General features: G+C 39.4%; 1 protein-coding gene and 1 long non-coding RNA gene across 2 annotated transcripts in view; one reads left to right on the plus strand and one right to left on the minus strand.

Annotated features, from left to right (window-relative positions):
- CLYBL (citrate lyase beta like) overlaps window positions 1-23,400 on the plus strand; it is a 168,521-nt gene that overhangs the window by 126,180 nt on the left and 18,941 nt on the right. Inside the window, exons 3-6 of the mRNA XM_032100122.1 lie at window positions 12,816-13,004; window positions 16,983-17,084; window positions 18,853-18,946; window positions 20,341-20,508. Of these exons, the coding sequence (XP_031956013.1) occupies window positions 12,816-13,004; window positions 16,983-17,084; window positions 18,853-18,946; window positions 20,341-20,508 (553 nt within the window). The remainder of the gene's footprint in view (window positions 1-12,815; window positions 13,005-16,982; window positions 17,085-18,852; window positions 18,947-20,340; window positions 20,509-23,400) is intronic.
- The window catches only part of LOC116439962, a 79,726-nt gene that overhangs the window by 10,849 nt on the left and 45,477 nt on the right, over window positions 1-23,400 (minus strand). The gene's annotated exons all lie outside the window — the stretch shown is intronic.

Here is a 23,400-nt window from a genome sequence, read left to right on the forward strand (position 1 = left end):
GGTTCACCTTTAATGCCACAAAACACTGGTGGACAAAGACTACGTAGGCAAAACAGAGGATAAAATATTAGGCTATCCCCCTTGCTTCCCCATTGTTCGGGATGAAAAAGCTGAGCTGAACTTCTGGGCACACAGAATTGGCTGCGTGAAAGCTCTCATCGCTAGATCGTGCATTTGTGCTAAGCTTGAACGGTCTAGAGGACAATGGGTTCATCCTGCCTGTGGCTCTGCAGTGATTCTGCAATATAGATGTGAAACAAGAATAGCTGGAAAGTAGGTCCACATGCGTATGGAGTCGAACAACAGCCTGTCCTGAGAAACACAGGCAGAAGTAGTATTTTTAAATATATATTTATATAGCTGTTAGACTGAAGCCATTTTGCTACACATCTTGCTATTTTAATTGTCATAATAGCTGTCTATTTATAAACATGCATGTAAGTGGGCTAGAATAATTAATTAATATTCATAAGCATTCGTAAGCAAAGTTTATGTTAGGGCAGATGTTAATTCCCAAGAGGCTTACATTTCTATTAAGTGTAAATTTATATTAGTAAGATCCAGCATGATTGATTCTTGCTTGGCCAGCAATAGAGGACTTAGCATCCATACTGGCAGAGATTATATCTGGTCAACAGGAAAGGAAAACTGGCCAAGAAACTGCCAACACAGAATCTGAAGCTGTGAAACCTGGTCAAGAAGAAATAAAGCCAAATAAGCAACAGATGAAAAATTATCTTAAAGCAAAGATCAAATCACTCAGTTGGAAATGAGAATTGTATAGGAAAAGGTGGTGCTTAGAGCATTAAGGGACATGAGAATTTCAAAAACAATAATATTAATAAATATAATGGAGTGCTGAATACTAGTATTTTTTTTATGTGGACCTTAACATTTTCCAAAAATAAAAAAATAAGTAGACCATTTCAATATGATCAAAGATGTCTGACAAATAGTAGAGAGGGCTTCTAAACTTTGCAAATCATTTGGAAGAGAATGCCAGAGGTCTCAGTACACAAAAGCCATGGATATACTGGAGAGACCTCAGGAATGGGCTCCAAAAACGTTGAAGGAACTGGAATATCTCTCCTCTGAGGAGAGGCTTAGAGTGCTGGGACTGTTCAGCTCAGGGGGATCCCATCAATGCATATAAACACCTGCAGGGAGGGTACAAAGAGGACAGAGCCAGGCTCTGCTGAGTGCTGCCCAGTGACAGGGCTGGAAGCAACGAGCACAAGCTGAAACATGGGAGGCTCCCTCTGAACATCAGAACACTTTTTCACAGTGTCAGTGACTGACCAGTGACAGGTTTCCCAGCGGTTGTGAGTCTCCATCCTTGGAGATATTCAAAAGCTATCTGGACACAGTCCCAGGAGACCAGCTCTGGGGTGTCCCTGCTTTAGCAGGGGCTCTGGACACAGTCCCAGGAGACCAGCTCTGGGGTGTCCCTGCTTTAGCAGGGGCACTGGACAAATGACCCCCAGAGGTCCCCTCCAACCTCAGCAATCCTGTGATTCTGTGACTTCATCTGAAGCCCAGTGAGGAAGGTGATAGATCAAATAAAGAACCAGGAAAGAAAGAGACTTTGGTAAGACACAAACTTTACAATAGTTTTCTGGTACTGTTATGCCTGGTAGAGCACCCTCAGATATTGGAGTGGTCTTGTGGGTTCAAGAAGGATTTGTTCCTGCACCTGTGCTGCAGAAACTGCCTCGAAAGAGTAGACTTCCCAAGAAGTTTATTGATGATTGCTTGCCAAATCAAAGAGTGGGGAGAGAAATAGGTAGGGAACTTGCCTACAGATAAAGCCGAAGAGCATCAATGCCACTGTGTGTTTTGTCCTCAGAAAGTAAGTGAGGTTCTAGATGTAGAGTAACTGCTAGGACCCTTTTGGACTGTGTTGGCTACAGCCCCATTGTAAGTGAAAGCAAGACACTTTAACCAGGAAAGGACACGAACAACCTTCTGTGTCCAGCAGCATAACCACACACCAGCACAAGCACTGCAAACACACTGGCAGGGACAGTGCCTCAGTGCCCAGCTGGAATGAGGAAATGGAGCCAGGGAGCTTCTGGAGGTTGCAGGGGTGGCTGCCAAACAGACACGATGCTTGGTGGCAGGCTGGCAGCATAGGGAGAAGCCACTTCCAAGAAAAAGGAAGGGAGTATCACCTGAGTCCTACCAGGGTTAACCTGCACCTGATGCAGGTGATGGGAGTGGGGATTCTGGCTGAAGAAAATGTCTCTGAGCACTTTGAGGGGAAAACTACCTTCTGTTCTCAATACAAAACACATTATTACTGGGGCAATCAAAAAATATAAACAGGTTTAGCAAGTAAAGCAGGACAGTTTCCCAAAAAAAGAGATCTTTTAGGTAAGTAGAACATATTTTCACTAATTTCTTTTGGCAGTCCTTCATTCAGATCAAGAAGGAGAGTCATATCAAGTAAAAGGACAAAAAAAATTGCTAAATACATACTTTGTTCAGACAGTTACACAACAATAAAGCAAGCTGGGCAGAAATGTAAGAGGAAAAGAAAGTGAAAAAAAGGCAGTTTAATGGGTGTCAAACTTGTAAACACTGAATTCTATTTTATCACTGTTGGCTTAAAATTAATATAAGGTAAACAAAGCAGCAGTACTGTATTATGCGGTCATATTGCTGCAAAATCCTGATTGTCCATGAATTTTATTCACACAGGAGAATATATTATATTGCAAGTAGCATTTTAGCAAATAGTTTCATGCCAGAGCTTTGCATCAACTTAATGTTATTGGTGTCAACTAAATCTGAAGTAGTCAAATCAGTACAAAGTCCAGGCTGACCCCAGCATTTATTGTATGTTTTTAGAAATGGTCCAAAGCTGAACCCATCTTCTTATTAGTCTTTTACTTACACTGCATTTGGCAGTCATTGTCCAGCAAGTGAGAGAAAATACCTGATAAGCCATGTGTAAAGAATTTGAACTCAAATTCTGACAGTGTGCTTGAAGTGAATGAAATTCATGTCAGATTTGGACAGATGCGAGAGTAGGTAACAAAAGCACAGGTGAAGGAGCCCTGCATATTCAGGCCTGGAAAAATAATATGAAGGGAATCACATAAATGAAGGCAGAAGTTGTGTTAGTTAAGTAATCAATGATTTAACAAGGTGCTCTGCTTCCAGATGCCCCTGTTGGTTATGCTGAGGTAATTTTATGGGGAAATGTATATGGATGCAAGAATGGGGGTTTGTAGTGAGGGTTGTTAAGAGATGCAGGCATTTGCTTGAATCCTACCTACTACTCTACTCATTGGCACAAACTGGGTGATATAGTGGGTGCTTAGTGGAAAGAAAAACAAACACAGCTCAAAAAGTTCCTTTTCCATGTTGTCCTTCCTAGCTACTTATTGTCATCCTTTGCCATGCCCTTGCTTGCAGTGGTGAGGTTGTTTGTTTGGCCAGGCTGTAAACAGGACTGATTAAATGGGCTGGGGTAAAAAAAAAAATCCTACTCTCCCATACAGGAAAACCTGAGTTTCTCTAATGGGATTGCTTCAGTGATCCAGTTTGCGTCTTGGCTGGAAATGCGTCTTGATCGGAAATGCGTCTTGATCGGAAATGCTTGCACAAAGAAAAAGTGAGGCATGGAGTGGGAATAAGTGGAAGAGGGCAGGAACTGCTTAGATCTTGCAGAAATAATCATATATTGGTTTATTTTATTGTTTTATTGGGAAATATGCACCAGCTTTACTTTCGACTTCATAGATATTCCAGAAGCCCCACTGAGGAGCACCTTCTCAGTCAGCCTAGCATTTTAAAATAATTTATTTCATCTGGAAAGTAAGTTGAAGAAAAGCTTAGGGAAAGAAATGTCACAAGTTCCTGATTTCCACTGCAATCAGGAATATCTAAATGAGGAACTTAATTAGGTTTTCAAGAATACCAGTAAACAATTCTCTCCATGTCTATAAAGGTGTGTATTGTATTGTACCAGTATGATACATCTATCAGTGATGTACAAATACCACCCTACAACTGTAGGATTGACACGGGTGAGGCAGGGGAAAACTCACATTTTCAGGTTTTGTTTAGACCACAGAACACAAGTTAATTCATTTCTAAAAGGTTCCTACTTCTTGCCATGAATACATGAGTCATGGAGTTTATTTTTAATAATTTTACTTTGTATCAGGGATCAGTCTCTGCCTCAGCTAGTCACTGCCAGTGCGGGGACACATGGGACATGGCATTCTGGTGCTGTTTCCCCTCTCCCACTCCTGAGGTGTGGGGGAGGAAAGAAGGAAGGGCAACTGCTCTTGTACTGCTGCCCATCCTTCAGGGACTCTGCCAGAAGATGTAGGCTTTGCCTCATCATATGGAGCATCTGAGAAAATGTTGCCTGCAGGACGTGCTAAAACCTGCATTTGGGGCGAAGTGGGGATTGTTGGGTTCCTTTACTCACCCCAGTCACCCATCCACGTGGGATTTCTATCATAAGGAAGCCCTTCTTCTGGTAGAGAAAGAAGAAGGGTTTCTGGCAAAATCCAGCTTAATGAGGTGGGTCTTTGTTAAGGTGAGCACTGGCTGAGAAATACAAGTATAAAACAAGTTTGCTTTGCAGTAAGGCAAGAGTTGTGTCAATTTAGTGCAAAGCTTGTTAGATCAAAGTCTCCTGTGTTCAACATCTCCTAACATTATTCTCCCACAGAAGTAATTACTGCAATTACAGGCTACTTCTACAATGCTAAATGCATGTGATCGAAGGAGAGATCCCTGCTGCCCTCACTTAGTGTGGCAGAGGTGCTTGTGCCCATATGGCATAGGGGCACATCTCTAGAGCAGATTAAATGCAGTGATGGATTAGCAGAACATGAGTGCCCTGTTCATGAGTTCTCCTCATGGGGTTTTGATAGAGTAGTTAGGTTTGTAGTATGGTTCTTTTTAGGGTGGTTTTTCTTGATTTCCATCTTATGAACAGGGTGGCATACCACCATGAGGTTTTTAAACTTCAGCTGAGGATGTCTTGTACACCCTGGAGCATGGCAAGATGGCTCATGTGAGTGTTTGAAGGGACACGTGCTTTGCTGGAACAGAGTGGGGGCAGCTGAACTTGGTGCAGTCCTGCCCAAACCACTCTTTGGGCATGATACCTGGAGAGATCTATCTCTGAAACCACACCTGTGTTGTGGTTTGGAGGAAATAGATGATTCAGTCCCCCAAAGGAGAGTCTGGATGTACGTGAGCAGTTGTGTCTTGTGGGCAGCTGGGACCCCAGACTTTCAGGTGAAGTTGGGAGCCAAGTTAATCCAGTGGTATAGATTTTCTCAGAGAGTCTGTACCTGGAAATTTATATGAATGGCATGATCTCACAAGGGCATATACAGTACTACATGAGGTAATTTCTACTTTTAAAAAAATCCTGTGGGATAAGAAGGTTTCAGAAGTCCTCTTCTAGATGGCTCAAGAACCCATCTGGTGGGAGGACTTCCTGGGAGTGCCTTGCCCAGCATAAGACACCTGAGAGACCAGTTTTGGTCTTGAATCCCCACTGCATGGAAATACACACATCTACAAGGTGACACCACTTAACTTTAAAATGTAAGTTGAAAATGAAGAGTTGAGAGCTTTTTTGTCCCCTTACTGTGAACATGAGCTGTAAACACTTAGGGCATTCTGTGGGGCTTTGATCACATTACAGAATATTAATTTGCTAATTCACCAATGCAGATAAGTCACTTAATGAAAACTGAGATAAGAGCTGTTAATCAGTATTTGCACAACACCAGAAACACAACAGTTGTTTCAAGCTTTCTCTTTGAAACACCTAGTTTTATTAAGACTGTAGGTAGACTGGGAAAAGTTTCTTCCAGAAAAGTGGAAGGATAAGAGATGCCATGGCACACCTACCCTAATTTTTCTTAATGCCTTCCTCATTCCTAGGGGCTATTAAGCAGCTTGGGGCAGACACTGGTTCTCCAGTGCAAGCAGGCATAAAGTTCTGGCCAGTCGGGTTTTTTCGGAAAACCTGTGTTTACATCTCTTGGCTTTAAGTATTTTTTTTCAATTGATTTATTAAGTAATTGAGGAAATAATTTGCCAGTCTTTGAAACATTTGATCCATGCCTCACTTAGGATCATCACACCTGAGATCAGCTGCTGAACAGGGGTTGATAGTTCACTAAAGCAGATCTACTTTTGACAGTGTATTTCATTATCAGCATTAACAAAAAGATGCACTTGTAAAAATAAAAAATGGGTGCCTAAATGTACACATTTTCCATAGTTATCTATTACACACTTCTAAGTAAATGCATCTTAAATGGTAATAATTTTAAATAAAAAATTAACATACAGTTCAGATGAAAGAAAATATTACCCTTTTTTTAACTGATATAGTAGATTGCATATTTTGTTGCCTCACTTCATCATGCAGCAGCTCATTTGGACTGTCCAGGAAGACTGAATAACACTAACACTTCTAAAGACTTTTCATTTGTGATGCTAATCTGTCACAAAACCAAAAGTATCTTCAGAAAGCCAGCAAAAAAAGTAAAGAGACTACATCTTGCAGCCAGCTTAAATTAGTGGTAGCTTGATTTGTGTTAATTGAAAGGTTGTTTACATCTCTTTTGTAAGTGTTTATAAAAGTTGGCAGAGAGAATAGCTGCGTAGCTACATGAACAAAACTTTCATTTATTTAAGCAGCTGTATATGTTACTATCATTAAAAACCTCTTGAAACATTTCTGTACACACAGTCTTAAGGTATAGGCCTGTCTCTGTGTTTATGTACACACGGACACACGCAGGCGCGCACACACACACCGTGCTGTATTATTTTTGTTACTGAGACATTTGTACTCAGTCCTCATATGTCACTACTTCTATGTGCCAGCTCATTCCAGCAGCCTACTGGCCTCTGTTTAAATTTCTCCGAGATATGTGCAAGTCAGAAAAATACCTTGATAACAACTTGTGAAAATGTCTTGCTGTTGCACTTGTATACACACCCTTGGACAGTTAGGATCAGCAGAAATTTAGTATTTACATAGCTGAGCACCCCTAAAGCTTACTGGGATTCATGAGCCCTGGGTCCTGGGCTGGTGACTGGGACAACCTCAGGCTCTTGTTCCCTGCTTCTCCATATTCACAGCATCTCAGGACAGGCCACCTGCCCTCCTTATGTGGAAACTGCCCAACTCTAAAGATGTTGGATAGACCCCTACCTAATATCTTCAGGATCCACATCGTCCACACTGGTAGAGGGAGGGAGAGGCTTGCTAGGCTTACATGGCAGCAAGCACTCCCAGCTGTCCCTAGACAGCTTTTAGAGATCTTGTCTTTTAAAAATACAGGATGGATATTGTTGATAAGAGCACTGATGTGTTCCCAGACCTTAAATGAAACTTCTAGAGAAATGGGCAAAGAAATTTGATTTCCTCAGCAGAGCATGATTAAATTCCTGCTTAGTTCTTAATGCTGACTACTGATTTTTGCATCATTTTAGTGTTGCTAGACATGTACTGCATGTAAGGACAATTAGCAGAGCAGAGAGAAAAGCAGCAGATGCTAGAAGTGCACGGAGTTAGATGACTCATTATGATGTCATGAAGAATCTTTTTCAGACAAGTGAAAAGGTTGGTATTAAACAAAAAAAAAAAAAAACAAAATAATTATTAAAGAAATAATATGGAGATTTCAGGAAAGAGTAGCAGAAAAATCAGTGTCTTGCAGTACTCTAAAACGTGCGTTTGCCTGAACTACAGAGGAGAGATACCAACATACATGATGGAGACTCTATTCTCCCTCTTCCTCCCCACTCCAGCTCCTTCTTTCCTTTATGGTTGGTTACATGGTGGGTTGGGTGTGTTCTATGTTGAACCAAAAGAAAATGTGTTTTAAAATGTCTTCAATCTTTAAAAACTCATTAACTGATTATCTGCTCAGAGGTAACAATGAGAAAATATTTAATTTTTTTCTTAATAATTTCCTGAAGGCTTTGTGCATATTTAACAGCAGTTTTTCAGTCTAACAAGACTAACTAAAAATACGTACTTGCCATTTCAAAGATTTATTCTCACAAGTACCTGATGCGTGTAAGGTAGAAAGCAAGTCTCATGAGACAAGTACCTCCTGCTCTCAGAAGCACTCTGCTCCACATTTACGGTTCTCTTTGTTTTCTTAAAAACAAATGTGATTTGTCTTTTCTCTTGCCAGTCCCATTTGTGAATTTGAAACTAAATGGCACTTGTGTGCCATCATTCTGTATGGCATCACTTCATTGTTGGAGAATTATGCATGCAGAAAATGTTGGACTTTCCCCCTGCAGAAACTCTATTCTGCACAAAAGCTACTATAGGTATATAATATATATGTGCACTCTGCAAAATCTTATTTGAGAGGTGCATTTGTATGGTATGCACTAATATAGTGACAAAAGATTTAGCAACGTCAAGTTCTGTAAACAAACCACTCCGAAGAATTAACATTAACACATAATTGTATGTTTTTACCATGTCAGATGTGTCACAAAAAAAAGAACTTGAATTGTGATTACAGTAATTAATTTTTCCTCTCCCGTTTGAAACATGCCAACTTATTATGGCATTGAGGATGATAGATTCTGGCCTGCCATTTTACTGCATTATATATTTACACTTCTATATGAAGACTTGTTACTGAAAGATGTTAACAGGATGAGATCTATATACAAACATATATTTAAGTATGACCACTATCTTTACCTTAAGGCCTGGAGCTCTTTAGAAAAAAAAGGGGGGAGACTAGGCAAGAAAAATAAAGCAAAACAGAGGTTTTGTCCTCAAAATCAGGTAGGTCTAGAAATCACAGTGCTAAAAAGCAGGATTGTAGAGAATTGTAACAGTTTGAAAAGAAAGAATAAAATGTAATTTTTCCATCTGCTGTTAATCTGACCATCTTTGCTTCATTTTTGCTGTATTAACAATGTGTCCAGGGTGAGTGGGTGGCGGAGCTTCCAGTTCTGTGGCATTCTTTCTTCTTCTGTGGCTTTTCTGTTCTGAAGTGGAAATTTCTATGTTGTGACATATAATGCAGAGGAATAAAAAGGTGAGAAAAAGAAAAAAAGGAAAAATGGAAAGGTACTGATTCAGATGAGGGAAGTTGTTTCCAAATATTGTTACCAAAAGCACCTATTTAAGTGCCCTTATACTCTGTGGTTTTACCAATAAGCCCAAGGGGCTCCTTCTTTGCTGCCACCCCCTTCCTCGAGCCTCGCGCTCTGCCTGCCTGATCCCATCCGACAGTAGAGCTGATACCGCACTAATCCCCGCAAGTTTGGGACTAATGAACTAACTGCTGGGCTTCCGCCACGGAGCTTGGTCCCAAACTATACTGTACTTCACACTCGATTTATTCTCCAGATGGCGAGACTGCGCAGCCCTGCCGCGAGGGACCACCTCTTCCACTGGAGTGTAAAAGTGGACGGATGTTGTTTTCTTTGCAGATTTGATAATTCAGAGCTAGAAACTCACGAGGATGGTTTAGTTATTAGGTTTAATGGGTGCTAGTTGAGGCGGCAATATGCGTATTCCCATTTTTAATTTCAGTGTCTGTGTGTTTGAGTAGCAATGGATTTGTCAGCAATGCTGCGTCACTGAAACCTTTCTCTTCACCAACTGGCATAGCTGCACGTGGTAAAGAACCTCTTCCTGTGTCCTCCTCAGAGTCAAACAGAAGGGGCGCTACAGTAGCCACTCTGACCAACCTTTTTTTTTCTTCAGTGAGCTTTCCAGCACAAGTTGCAAATGTAGCATATTTTAATAATATCGCTATTTACCATGAAGCTCTCTGTTGTCTTTCTCTCTTGTTCAGTTTGATAAAGAACCCAGCTCACATAGGACCCAAGGAGGATACCACCATCCCAAGCTACCTGGGCATGAAATGTTTTACTTAATGATTGGTTTGTTTCTTTGTCAGCCATGCTTTCATGACAAAGTATTATCTACTATGTTGTAGTTCTCATGTGAAGAACAGGGCAAATATTTTTCTCACCATTCCTCAAAAATTCTAGTTTTCCTATTCTTGGACGTAAAGATATTATTGTGTCAAGGACTACTTTTTTCCCTGTTATAATGTTGAAGTAGTTTACCTAGCTTAGACCTTCAGCTTTTGCATGAATCCTACAATAAGAATAATATCTACATTTCCCTGCATAATGAGGCAGAAAGGACTCTGCTTTTCCTCTATGTTTTTAGTACATTTAGTCAAAGGCTTTAGCATATATATTTTTTATTTACCCATGAAATGTTTTATTGGAAACCTTTATGGGGACCTGATGCTCTCCACTAACATCAGTTGGATTTCCTCCATTGTAGGAAGGGTAGACACTGAATCAGCCCCTCACAAGCTCTGGCTTTGGCAGCCAGGTCCCATCAGTTTGTTCCACAATTAAAAACATAAATTGATTCTTGCTGTGGAAACTATAGTGACTAGAAGTATTATATCATGGAAAGGAAACATTTCCATTCCTGGGGTATCCAGGCAGACAGATCTAAAACATAGCGGTTCTAAGAAAATGCATCAATTCTCAACCCAACAGATGGCATGGGTGTGTTAACTAACATAGCAACATATTTTCTATTAAAATATGGGAAAAAACAACAACCCCCTCCCCATGTTTGTTGGTTGGTATAAATTCAGTGAAGTTGTTGGTTATTTTTGGGATATGTACCAGAGGGCTGCACATTTAGTTTATGTAAATTGATAACAGCAACAGCCTGTTAATAAGTGTTTTGTATGGAAATATACCTAGAAAGACACGATCTGTCTTTTTTGGGAAGGGAGTTTCCAGACTGAGGAGAAAAATAGATATGAGATGGTCTAGTGCTCATTATTAAATTCTGAAAAAATATAATAACAAATTAAGCTGCAAGTTTGCTAGAGATGTGCCTTCAGTTGGAGTTGGGTGCTGCCTTAGAGGATACTTTGGGGAGATCTCTCTTTTGCAAATTGGATTGGTGTGTGCTGAAACAGTGATAATCTGACTTTAATTAAAAGCATAAATTGGTTTGGAGTGTGTTTTTAAGCTACCCTTCTGCATCATATCCAGAAACTTTCAGCCCAGCCCTAGAAACCCATTAGCCCAGGTCGGAGAAGGAGAACATAGGGGATTTGTATTTCCCGGTATTGGCATCATATGGTTCAGTTTACCTAATTTGGAAGAACCATTTCAGACAGCCATGCGCCGGAGCTGTCTTCCAGCTGGACATGCTTGTACTAAACTGTGTGCATCTTTATGTGGCTTTCCTAATGGCCCCAGACAGAGTCCATTCACAGCAGTTCGAATGTTTTGGGTTGCATTTTCCAGAGATTACCTCTGAACGTGCCCCTTGATCGCAACCCAGGGATACATACATGGGCGCCTTGTTCCCGTCTGTCCGATTAACGGGCATATGCTCCCAGCCTTCGGAGAAGCACGGCTAGTAGCCCCAAGCTGAAGGCTGTTCGCTTCAGATTTCATTAACTTTCTGCTTCATTATTCCTTCCTTTTAACCAGTTAGAGCCACCAATTGCTTTTCTCTAAACTTACCCTAATTATCAGGGGTCCCAGCCCTGTAAATCAGTACACTGCAGAGCTGTCTTAAACTGGCCTGGGAGACCCTGTTCTCATCGGTTCTGACAACTGTAAGCTACTGTTCCCTCACACTGTTTAACTCAGACCACATTGGGAAACCACCTCTGCCCCTCTTGCCGGCAGAGGTTTGCATCCGCCTGGTTTAAATCTACTGTCATGTGCTCTCTTGCTGATTTGTATTAGCCTGTGTATTAACTTTGGTGATTTTTTTTTTGGTTGTTTTTTCCCCTTGAGTTTGCCTGTTTTCTTGAAAAGCATCTCTATTCAGCAACTGCATATTGTTAAAGTCATTCCTGAGCCTCCATGAGTCAGGAGCTTTAAAGTTTTATTAGCCCCATAAAAACTCTTCACAAATGAAATGACTTTTGATAAGTGTGCATTTTGACAATGCGAATTTGTTAGGGGCTGTTGGTGAGTGGAAGGAATTTGGGGTTGAAACGTCAGTTGGCAGGAAGCAGGGAGCCCAGCACCCTCCTTCGACCCCTACCCCCTTCTCCAGGTCAAGAAATGATTTTCATTTCAGAAAAGCATGCCAGTATTCTTCATGCAAATCAACTAATAAACATATTTGTAAATTTACATTCACAAAAATAGCAAATGACTAGGGGAAGCATTTGTCTTTGGAGATTTTATTTTGTGCCAACAGAATACCCTTTTACGTGGTCTAAGAAAATCTTAGAGTTATTTCAGTGTTGTTTTTATATGCAAGTTGTGAACTCTATTACTGCCTTTAGTGCACTTTGAATACATGGAGTAAAGGAAAGCCAAAGAAGTATATGTACATCTGTGCTTTTTGACATTCAGGCAATGTAGAGCTGAACTACAAAAATGAGTTTTTTAATGCAAATTTAAGAACATGTCATTTTTGAGAGAGAAGACAGTTAGTGCAACACATTATGTTAGTGTAAAGATTTGTGTTACACATGTTCAGCACTAGCAGACACAAAAGTCTTGTTTTCTGTAAGTGGTAGAAACCCCATGCATTGAATTTTCCAGTTACGAAGAAACATTAAAGAGGAAGGTAAAATTGTGAGGTTCTGGTGATGACTGCTTCAATAAAGTCCGAGAGTGATAGACATTTTGAGGACACCACTATGCTGGTGGTCTAGCTTTTTCCCCCTTGTCATTTCAACAAGTTTTCTTCTCAGTGCATTTTTCTGTCAATAGAAAATATGCTTTCTTTTTCTTTTCTTGTGCATCTGAACTCATATATATTGTAGAGAGAAGCAAGACTGACCATTGTGAAAACCCTTGAAGAGTTTGACTTTGGCCACGCGGAAAAGTGTGTCAGGATAAACTCTGTGTCCAGCGGCCTTGCAGAAGAAGATCTAGAGGTGCTTTTGCAGTCCAAGACCCTTCCTTCAAGCATGATGCTGCCAAAGGTTGAAAATGTTGAGGAAATAAGATGGGTGAGTACGAACAACACAGTAGTTTTTGACTGAAGCTGTTGGGCCAGGTTCACAAAGGCGCAGAGATGAACGGCTGTGAGTTAAGAGGAAGGCTGCGAATACCACATGATGTTGTTGCTTGGCTGAGGTAATTGAGAAGTGCATCCACTTAAATGTGTGTGTGATGTTCTGTATGAAAAGCGTATATGGAACACGTTTATAAAGAAAACCAGGTGTATTTCTCCCACAGCTGACAAAGAACCAATATTGCTGTCAGAATATATTACCAAAAATAGAAGGGTAAGTGCCTGACTCTTCTCTAACTACCCTAACAAGCAAAATTACTGTCTGTCCAAGAGCCTTAGTTATGTGCATTGGGAGCAGGAGATGGGAAACCATGTTAGCAACATATGAAAAAATGGGCTGGGGGGAAGGTCACTCCTTGGGGCAACTGGAGGAACAAACAGGAAGCTTTTAACTAGTGTTTTTAATTAGCACAGATATTATTTCCTGAACAGTTCTCTACTTCTTCCTTTTTAATTGCTGACAGGTGTGTTTGTGTTTCACAACTGACTTTTCAGCCAATAAAAACCTGAAATGTAAATGGTTGGCATGTCAAATTACTTAAGAAAACTTTGAAATAGGCCTAATTATGCTATAATTGATTTTAATTGTCAAAAAAGAGGGATGCCTGTTTGGATATACCATTATTGCTGTTGATGCCATGATGATTTTTTGCCTTTTCTTTTATACCCCTGTTATACCTTTTTACAACTTCTGTATTCCTAGTGCTTTTTGCCTACATTCTTGGACTTGTTTGTCAAGCTAAGAGACTAAACATTTTAGAAGCTTCATAAGTAAGGGTTGATGTGCCCCAGACCCCAAAGTCCTCTCCAGAACACATTCTGTAAACTAAGATAGAACCATCCAGGGGAAGGTTCCTTGGGGAGGGGGGCTCACTTGAGCCTCTCATTGAGGAATTTTTGATAGATATGCTAATTAGTAAGACCTATAATGATATACCAGATCTTTTGGGGGTGTGCCTTGTGGTGTGCATGGAGGTGCATTCCACCTGGACGTGTGCACCTAAGGATCCTTAAAATAAATACCAGTGTAAAATCCCTTTTTCCCTTCTAACCGTGTTTGACTCTTGATTTTAAGACCAGGAAAAGGCATCACTGTAACTTGCCAGTAAAGGAATAATGCTTAATTATTCACTTTATAATTTTGCAAACCGCTAGCTGAGCAACTAGCACACATGCAAGCTGTGATGAAAGGCAGGCAGACGTATTAGGATCTATTTTAATCTCAGCATCTAACCTTGATCAAACCATTGAGATCGGCCTGAGCGCACAATGGAGCACAGCCCCATATGCTGGGTATGTGACAGGCCCCATCCATTCCGTGGCGCTGCCCCTTCGGCCTCCACCACTCGCCACGGAAGGTTCACCATCCCCATCCACCAACGGGTAATTAAATTAACCAGAGTACACCTCTCAGGGTTTACAGCCATGTAAGTGTTAGACATAACTTGTCAGTGATGAATATTCATGATACCAAAATGGCAGAGCCCTTGCTGCCACCAAGTAGGTTTTGCAGGGAGATGGGATGCCAGGGCTCTTTGTCCTCTCATCCTCTTCCACTTTCCCTCTTGCTAACTTTTATTTCCATCATGGAAAACAAGCCAGCCCCAGAAGCTTCTTTTGCTTCCCTCTCCCTTTGCCCAACCTTTGCACACAAAGAACATACTCTGCCTAACACCGCTGCCTTCTTTTCCCAATCCTCCAAAAATTCACTCCAGCGTGATTTCTCAGCCTCCCAGAAGCTGTTTCTCTCCCCCTACGCACACCCACTCCCCCCCTTCATTTTTATTTATGTGCAGCAGAAAACCTGGAGGCTGATGCACAACTAAAAGATGGGCTTACTTGTTTTCTTTTGTGTGAGAATCTCTTGCTTTCCTTTTGTCCCTAGTGTGGGTACTTGTTTGACTGGCATGGCTTATTGGACTATAACAAGCGTAACTCTCCCTCCTTTGTGGCGGGACAATTCTCCCACAAATCCCGACCAGTGTGCATTCTTCCCGACACACTATTGGGTGTGCACTGGAATTGAAAGAATTGCTGAGGCCTTGCTACTTCATCCCCTCCCCAAGCTTTGTGGGTTTTTTTTTCCTCCGCCTTCTTTTTTTTTTTTTCCCTTTCTCCCTGAAATGAACACTTTACCGGGCCGGAAACATTTAATCGTCTCCTTTTGAAAAAAAAAAAAAATTAATTGAAACTTCTCCACTCGTTACCTTTTGTATTGGTGCTTATTGCAAATCTTTTACAAGGGAGAGGAAGGGAGGCAATATTTAATTAAATGTGCTTTTTTTTTCCATACCTTCAAAACAAAAGATAGGAAGAATCCCAGGAGTGTGACTTTTAAAATATTTTAAAATAAAATGAGAACTTTGCTCTTTAACTTGCAGCTAAAATATACACACAGTAGCACTTTTAACTTTTTTTTTCCTCTTAAAAAAATAAAAACCAGATAGGGGTCTTAAGAATATATACTGATACCATTGTATTACCTCATTTTCTGCATTTGCCTGGGTGAACTTTACTGTTTTCTGTCACTGTAGTAACCTGCTGTACTGTACAGAGTGAATTGAAATTTTTTTTGTCCTTGCACATTTTTGAGTGGAATTCTCTTCACTAAAGAAAAGTTACCAAGAGGGCCATGGTGATGATGCAGAGCAGAGACGGGAGGGCAGAATTCTTCATCAGAGAAAGCTGTGATTTATTTTGGCCTAATTGTAAAGTTACTGCAAATTGCTGGAAAGCTTTTTTTTTTTTTCAAGATCTGGGTGATTAGATTTTCCTTCTTTTGGGGAGGGGTGGTGGGGGGAAGCTAAAAGGGGAAATAACACCTCTAATCCAGCTTCTGGTAAATAGGCTGCCAGCTTTTAAAATGAGTTTCCTTTCTATTAGTCAGAATATTATGCTAAGCCTTAAGCATTAGTTTTTTATGTTGCCATAGCAGCCTTATTCCTGCAGGGTTGTGACCTGCGATGATTACAGTACAAAGCTTATAGGGTCTTGAAACCCCCTTTGAAGATGAAAAGTCTTTGATGGTTTATATTTATGCAAATCTCTTAGATATGATTTACCCAACTGAGACTGAATGGAGAGATGATTAAAATTCCCTTTCCTTTGATATCCATTAATAGTCGAATATTCCTTAAATTTAAAATATATGCATATGTGATTTTTGTCTTTATTTACTAACATTTTTGCAGTACCTGCAATATGTTTATCTTGACACAAATTACTCGATCTGGACAGACATAAAACATTTACAATATAGGGCTGAAGGTTTTTTCCCCCCCCTTTTTTTTTTTTTTCCCTTTTGAAAGGGGAAAAATCTGTGCAAGAGCTTTTGTATGTTTCCAGATGATAGATTTTGGAATTTGGGCTACCCCACTGGCAGCTCAGAGCTAGCTGTGAACTGGTCTCATGGAAAAAATTGGCAAGCTTTGGTCTTCAAAGAATTAAACTTCCTTTTTAAGGCCTTCCTAGGTAAGCTAAAAAATTATGAAGAAAAGCCTATTGAACAAAAGGGTAACGGTGCCGTAATGAATAATACGGATGCCACTTAGAAGGCTGGGGAGCACTTCCAGTGATGGCGGTGCTGGACCTGAAACAAAACCGGACCTCAGGTACAGCAGCACTTCATTGTTTTCCAGAGCCCACGGATTTGCATTTCACTAAGCCAGGGTGAGAGGTGCTAAGCTTGGATTTTTTTTTTTCCTTGCAAACCAGCCTCCAAATTTATAAATGTATGGGAATGCTGCAGTTTCAAATCACAGGCCTTGTTAAAAGCTGTTTCAATTTTTTTAGTTATCAGGCTTTGGGGTAGGGGGGGGTGTTTGTTACAGTCAGGTGAATATTTGCCATGTTGTATATACATGTAGGCTGTTCTCTTCTCTTCCCTCTGATAGCTCATTCTGTCTAGTTTTAGTTTTCAGACAAATTCTTACATCACCTAAAAGGCCGAACACTTGTAGAACCAATGAATTTTATCCCCTTTGTGGAAACTGCAATGGGCTTGCTGAATTTTAAGGTAAGAAAGTCTTGAAGTGTTCATATTTAGCCATCTCAGCAAACTAGGATAAGCAGAATACTCCTCAGTCTCTCCCTAATTTCACCAAGGAAAAGAGGTTAAAAAATACAAAACATATTGTTCAATCCCCAAAAACATTTGCATGTTGAACTCTGATGTTTGTATTGTAAAGGCCTTCATAAATTCAAAATATTCCAGTGACAGAACAGTTCCAGACAGTCCACACCAAATAACAAAACCTCTCTTCATTCCTGTTATTGTTTTGAACACACTTGGAGTGGAAATGGGCCTCTCCAAAGATTTGGAATACTCAGTTTTGCAGTACACATGGCTATTTAGTAGCTGTCAGACTCAACTTTTGTATACACGTAATTTGAAATGAGTTAATCATCCTTTCACTATTGCTAAACTTGAAAATCTTTATAACAGTTTCTACTAAAACATTACAACCAAATTCCATGTTATCGTTTCTTTGTGTGTATGATGGAGTGTTTAATGCTAGGATTAGAAGTAGAATTAACTTTGAAAATATCTGAAGAACACGCTCATTTTTTAGGTTAATTTTAGATCAAATCTGATTTATAAATTTCATTTTAATATAAATCACTCCCCAACCCTTACTATCGAGTCCAGGTTTCTCAGAAAGGCAAGGCAGTGTGGTAATGAAACGGAAGAACTCGTGCATGCACAAGGAACTCTGTGTTCCCCTCCCAAGCTCTAAGGGAAAAGTTTCAGACCAGCTGAGGACACACAGATCAGAAGTACCTCCAGAAGTACCTCACAGGCAGCCTGATCGTTTGATACAGCCATTTATCTTACAGCACACGCTAACCTATCTGGGAGCATAGTAAAGCAGTAACCAAACAGACACGCTCCTGTCCGGTGTGCAAACACAGATCATATTTTAAACCATGAAGGTTTTTCTTCACCTACAGTATTTTATAGTGGAGGTTTAATGTTGCAGTTGCTGATGCTGGCAGGAGAGTTGCCTTTTAAAGCACACTCTGTTAAAGAATAATCCTGTGCCCCACCAGCTGCCACAGAAGAACACCCATTAGTAGAGCTGGTAATTACATGTCTCTCTCCATGCGCCTTAGCCTTAAAAGATACTAATATTATCCAAACATCAATATAAAATAGCAATATTAGTCTCCTCATGAAATAGCTATAGCAGCAAATTTTTAAACTTTTATTTTAATGCTTTTCTGGAGCACTTGTTGCATTTTTAACCTCCTTAGCTTATTTTTAGTTACATGTAGCAGAAGACTTCAAATTGGCAATCCTTCTATCCTGTAAGGAACTTAAAATAATTGTAAACTATTCATATTATTTATTTCATAAAAGAGATTCTGATCTTTATATCTGTTTCTTGTGCAATGTATTGCATGTCAAACTAGTCAAATTTAATACTTTTTGTTGGTTTTTACACAGTATTTGCCACATTTTGTTTCATGTTGCTACACAAATATCTGAAGAAGTGGTCACAGTAACACCCAGGGCATAATGTAAACCAGAACGTGGGGAACCTGTTATTGATGTCCTGTATTTGAAATCTGGGGATATGGGTGCTTAGGGAAAGAAAAATACTTTTTCTCTTTTGCTGAGTCATTTTAAAGCACTGTGCATTGTGGAGCATCTACAGTGGCTTTGCTTAATAAGAGCAATTTTCTTGGAAAGATTTTGGTAATGCTGAGTTGCTTTAATATCCTCTGTAGTCTCTCCACATCCTGCATTTCTGTAGACATTAATACTCTGTTCTCATTTGAAGGCTGTCTGTGAAGAAGCACTGAGAGCAGGATCCCAGGCTGGCTTTCATTTGGATGCAGTTGTCTTTGGAGGAGAGGATTTCCGTGCCAGCATAGGTTGTTACTTTTCTCTTTACTATAAATGTTTATGTATGGCATTTGCATTGGAGAAGACCATGAAATTTCTAACAGAAATAATTAATGACACCTGAGTCTCATTTTATGTTTTCATTTTTCTCCTTAATTTCTTTTCAATGCAGAATGTATCACTGGCAAATTGAAACATGGTCCTTGTGTTACAGGGCACTGAGACGTTCTTGTGCTTCTTGCCAGTCAGCACCAAAAGTTAATGAAAAAACAACAACAAAAAAAACAAAAAAACAAACAAAAAAAACCAAAAAAACCTCCCTGCTGAGTCACTGAAATAATTTTAAAATACTGTATCCATAAACAACATTCACATGCTTTTTAGAACTATATTTGAAAGTCCTAAAATTCTGGTGTCTGCTTCACCACTTCTTTACATACAACTGTCATTCAGGCTTTTGACATCAAGCACAAATACTCTCCTGCTACATTTTGCTTTCATAAATTTATTTTAAATATGTCGCATGTCAATACAGCCACATATTCACATTAAAGCACTATTAGTCTTCCCAAAAAATAAAAAGTGCTTCACCATTTCTTTTGTAAGAGGGCACTTAGCTTCTGATTCAGTTTAAAGATAAAAGATAAAAGCACAGTTCTATCAAAAACTTCTACATTAAAAATAAGTATGTTAATGTAAAAATCAGCATTGCTTTACTAAAATATTCCTTACAGACTGAAAATCTGTATCTAAATAGTTACCTTATGGTTATTATTGTTATTATTTTTTTTCCCACTAGCCTTCACATGAGTACGTTGCTTAGCTGGTGCCCTGTGAGCACATGAAGTCTCATGAATACTTTTGCTTCTTCTCAGAAGTCATCTACCATCAATTTTTCATTCAAATACTAAAGCTTAAATATTCAGCTTAGGACATCAGTTGTGACAAGAATCAGAACCAAGGAAAGTGCAATTCTATTCTCAGTGTGAATTTTTTAACCATTTAGTTGGACCCAGTATATCAGTTTGCATAAAGCTTCTCCTGCTGTAATGCTTCTCACTGTACATGCAGTAAATAGTAAAATCAAATAATTACTTTCATTTTAGTCAAGTCAGCACTCCTTAACAGACAAAGCTTCCACTGACTTCAGGCTTACAACTTCTGATTTAAACTAAATCAAAATCTGAATTTATAAGCTAGTGTTTAAAGGGACAGTATTTTTTATTTTTGCTAAAGCAGCTTTCTTTTTTCCTCAGAAAAGTATCCTTTTGACTCTATAGTATAGCCTTACACCCCTCTTCTGTTTTCTAAATCAGTTAACTAGAATCTCAAACTTTCCCTTTTTTTTAACATAAGAAATATTTAAAACAGGAAGGTTTAAAACACTCTTGTCAGCTTTTCTTTGTTCTCATTATTTTCTTAGGTGCAACAAGCAGTAAGGAAACTCACGATATTCTATATGCCAGACAAAAAATAATAGTCACAGCAAAGGCATTTGGCCTTCAAGCAATAGACCTTGTTTACATTGATTTCCATGATGAAGATGGGCTCCGCAGGCAATCAAGAGAAGGTGCCTCAATGGGATTCACTGGTACGACTTTCTGCCGATGTCTCAAAGGAACACAGATCTTGCTCATTTTAAATATGTTGCTACATTTACTGTCACTTAGACAAATAACTTGATTTTCATTTCAGGTCATTTATTGAAAAACTCATTGATATCAAGCTCTTCTATGTTTATTAGTGTCTTAAAAATTGTGGCTGGAAATTTTGCCAGTCAGAGGCTGCTTTTTAAAACCACATGCCATGAAGCGTGTGGCTGGTTTTGAAGAGAAGTTGGGGCAGAGGCTGTGCAGTGATTCCTCCCATCACAGAGCATGGGAAGGGCAATACTGTACTCTGCAATGGCCCCTCCACAACTGGAGCCCCTTCTCTTTCTTTGAACAACGGCAGAAGTTAAAAAATACTTTTTAGGCTAAAAAGTTGAGAAGTAAATCTCATATGCTAATTGCTAGGGGAAAGTTATTTTCTTATTGTTTTCTTTGGTTTGTTTTTCATCTCCTGGCTTTCCCCCCAGTAAGTGCTGGTGACACCTATGGGTATTGGCAGACAGCAAGAGCAGCGGGCTCCTTGCCCCACAGTCCTGTAATGCAGCCTGTTACCCTGTGATTGGTGTGCCAGGTCACTCGGACACCCCGTTGGGACAGTGCAGACACCAGAGATTGGGGGTTTGCAATAGAAATCAGCCATTTGACACATGCATTAGAGAATTCTAACATACAGGACGAATATTACATTATTTTTCTCTGCCCACCATCCAGGATATATGTACATATGAGAATAGTACATCCCTTAGGTTTCTGTTACCAAAAACATGGGTCCTGGCAATGCCACCTCACAAACTCTGGTTTTACAGTTAGCTGTACATGATATCTTAAAGCACCAAACAAAAAAATAAGTGCAATTTTAAGTGATCTTGGCATGCCAGTGAAAGAATAGCAATCAATGCTTTTTGGCACAAACTCTGCTTTATTGTCTGTTGAGCTTTGACATTTGCAAACCCAAATCTTGTTTTGGAGGTGAAATGGTTAGCTCCTCACAGCTACATTATCCATGGCCATGTGGACTTCCACCCTTCACTCGTCTGCCTTTGAAGTTGGGAAAATAATAGAGCTGCTGAATGGTAGCACCTGCTGACGGCTACCTAGTCTCAACCAATATTTCCTAGCTTAAGGAAAGGCTTGATTTTTGAAAAAACATAAACATCTGAACCTCCTGTTGACAGAAGACGGAGTTGCAGATGCCTAGCACCTTTGAGAGCACTCTTTTTGAATGCTTAATATGCATTTAAATGCTTAACTGAGGCTGCCAATTTAGGAAATTTAGCAATGCTCTGCATAACCAACGCTGGTGGTGATTTGGACTCCACTGACCTTATGGTGGAAGTTGTCTGACCTTAAGACAGGGTCCAGACAGAAGACAAAAAGGTCACATAGCAATTTAGAGTGTAGAATGACTTTCTAACTTGGCCGTGCATGTGTCATACTTGCCTTTTCATACAAGGAGTAAAGGTCCGTGAAAGGTACAGATTTTATTAAGGTACACTCACAGCACCTGCTTTTTGCCTCCTGCCTTTCTGCAGCTATCATCAACACATTTCCAAAATTCAGCAAACAACCTGGCAATCAGTCCAACCGTAATTAGAGACGGGGCAATACTGACTCTTCTAATTTGGTGTGGGGAAAAAAATTTTAAATCTGTTTAAGCTAAAACAAAACAACATTTTTCCTTTTCTTCTGCAAAAAAGAAAAAATATTTTAAGTCCATCTAAAATATTTCTCTTGTTTTTTGGTTTTCTTGCTCTCAGTTTATCTAATATTTTTATAATCTTTCTGGTTTGTTTTGCTTGAAATAAAATGTAATTTCAACACTGAAAGCAAAATCATATTTTTCCTAACCTATAAAAGTGTTTTTTCCAAATCTATATAAATGAAACATTTTAACATTTCCAATTTCACATTCATCACAGAAAATTACAAATGGGCATTAGCTTAATCCATGACCTTGCATAAAGCAGAAGTATGCACATTGTTTTTGCCATTGACAGTCCTCTGATAATGCAAAAGTACTGAAATGTCACCTTAACAAGTTCAAAATGTGCAATTCTTCTAGTTTTTAAATATATGATGCCTCCCTGCTAATTTTTTTATAAAGAATCAAAATCATTGAAATCAACAGAACTAAAATGAGCTGAGTCTTGCAAATTGCTCTCATAGCTGGAGAAAACTCACTTATTTGCATGCACAGGGCTGTACTCACCACCCTCAAAAGCAACACAAATCCAAAATATTCAGCGAAGTTATATGTCCTTAGATGTTCCCATATTAGGCCAGTAAAATTGTCCTTAATGCAATCAAACAGCTTCACTCAAGATTAAACGAGAAAAATAATATGATGAAGCATTTACCAGGTATTTAAATATTATTGCGAACCTCAATGCTTATTGTAGCCAAGTTCTCTTTTCCAGTTACCTTAAAATCAGCCTGGTTTTCCTTCAGTGAGTGTATAAAAGTGAAATCAAATGTTTTCAAATGTAATTCAGCCAAATTAATAGTCTTTTCATATGACTATTTATAAATATTTTAAAAAATATATATCTATATATACACACATATATATATATCCACAGACAGCCAGCAAGATGTTTAACACTACTGCTACCTGTGGACTTTAAATCAGTGTGTTGCCTATATAAATGGGCATAGGTTTTAGGAATGTTTATGTAAAAAATTAGGTAAACCTTGCCATAAGCTTTAACAGCTGACTTAGTCATTATAAAGTCCTGTGCTACATGCTGTGAAACCAGATATAAATACGAAACAGTCTAGGTGTCCTCTCTTTTTCAGTCTTTTGTAGAAGACTGAAATGACACCATCATACAGTTACCTAAAAGACTTGACAAGTATTGATTTAAAGCACAATA

Source organism: Corvus moneduloides, chromosome 2, assembly GCF_009650955.1.
Source record: "Corvus moneduloides isolate bCorMon1 chromosome 2, bCorMon1.pri, whole genome shotgun sequence".
Classification (NCBI taxonomy): domain Eukaryota; kingdom Metazoa; phylum Chordata; class Aves; order Passeriformes; family Corvidae; genus Corvus; species Corvus moneduloides.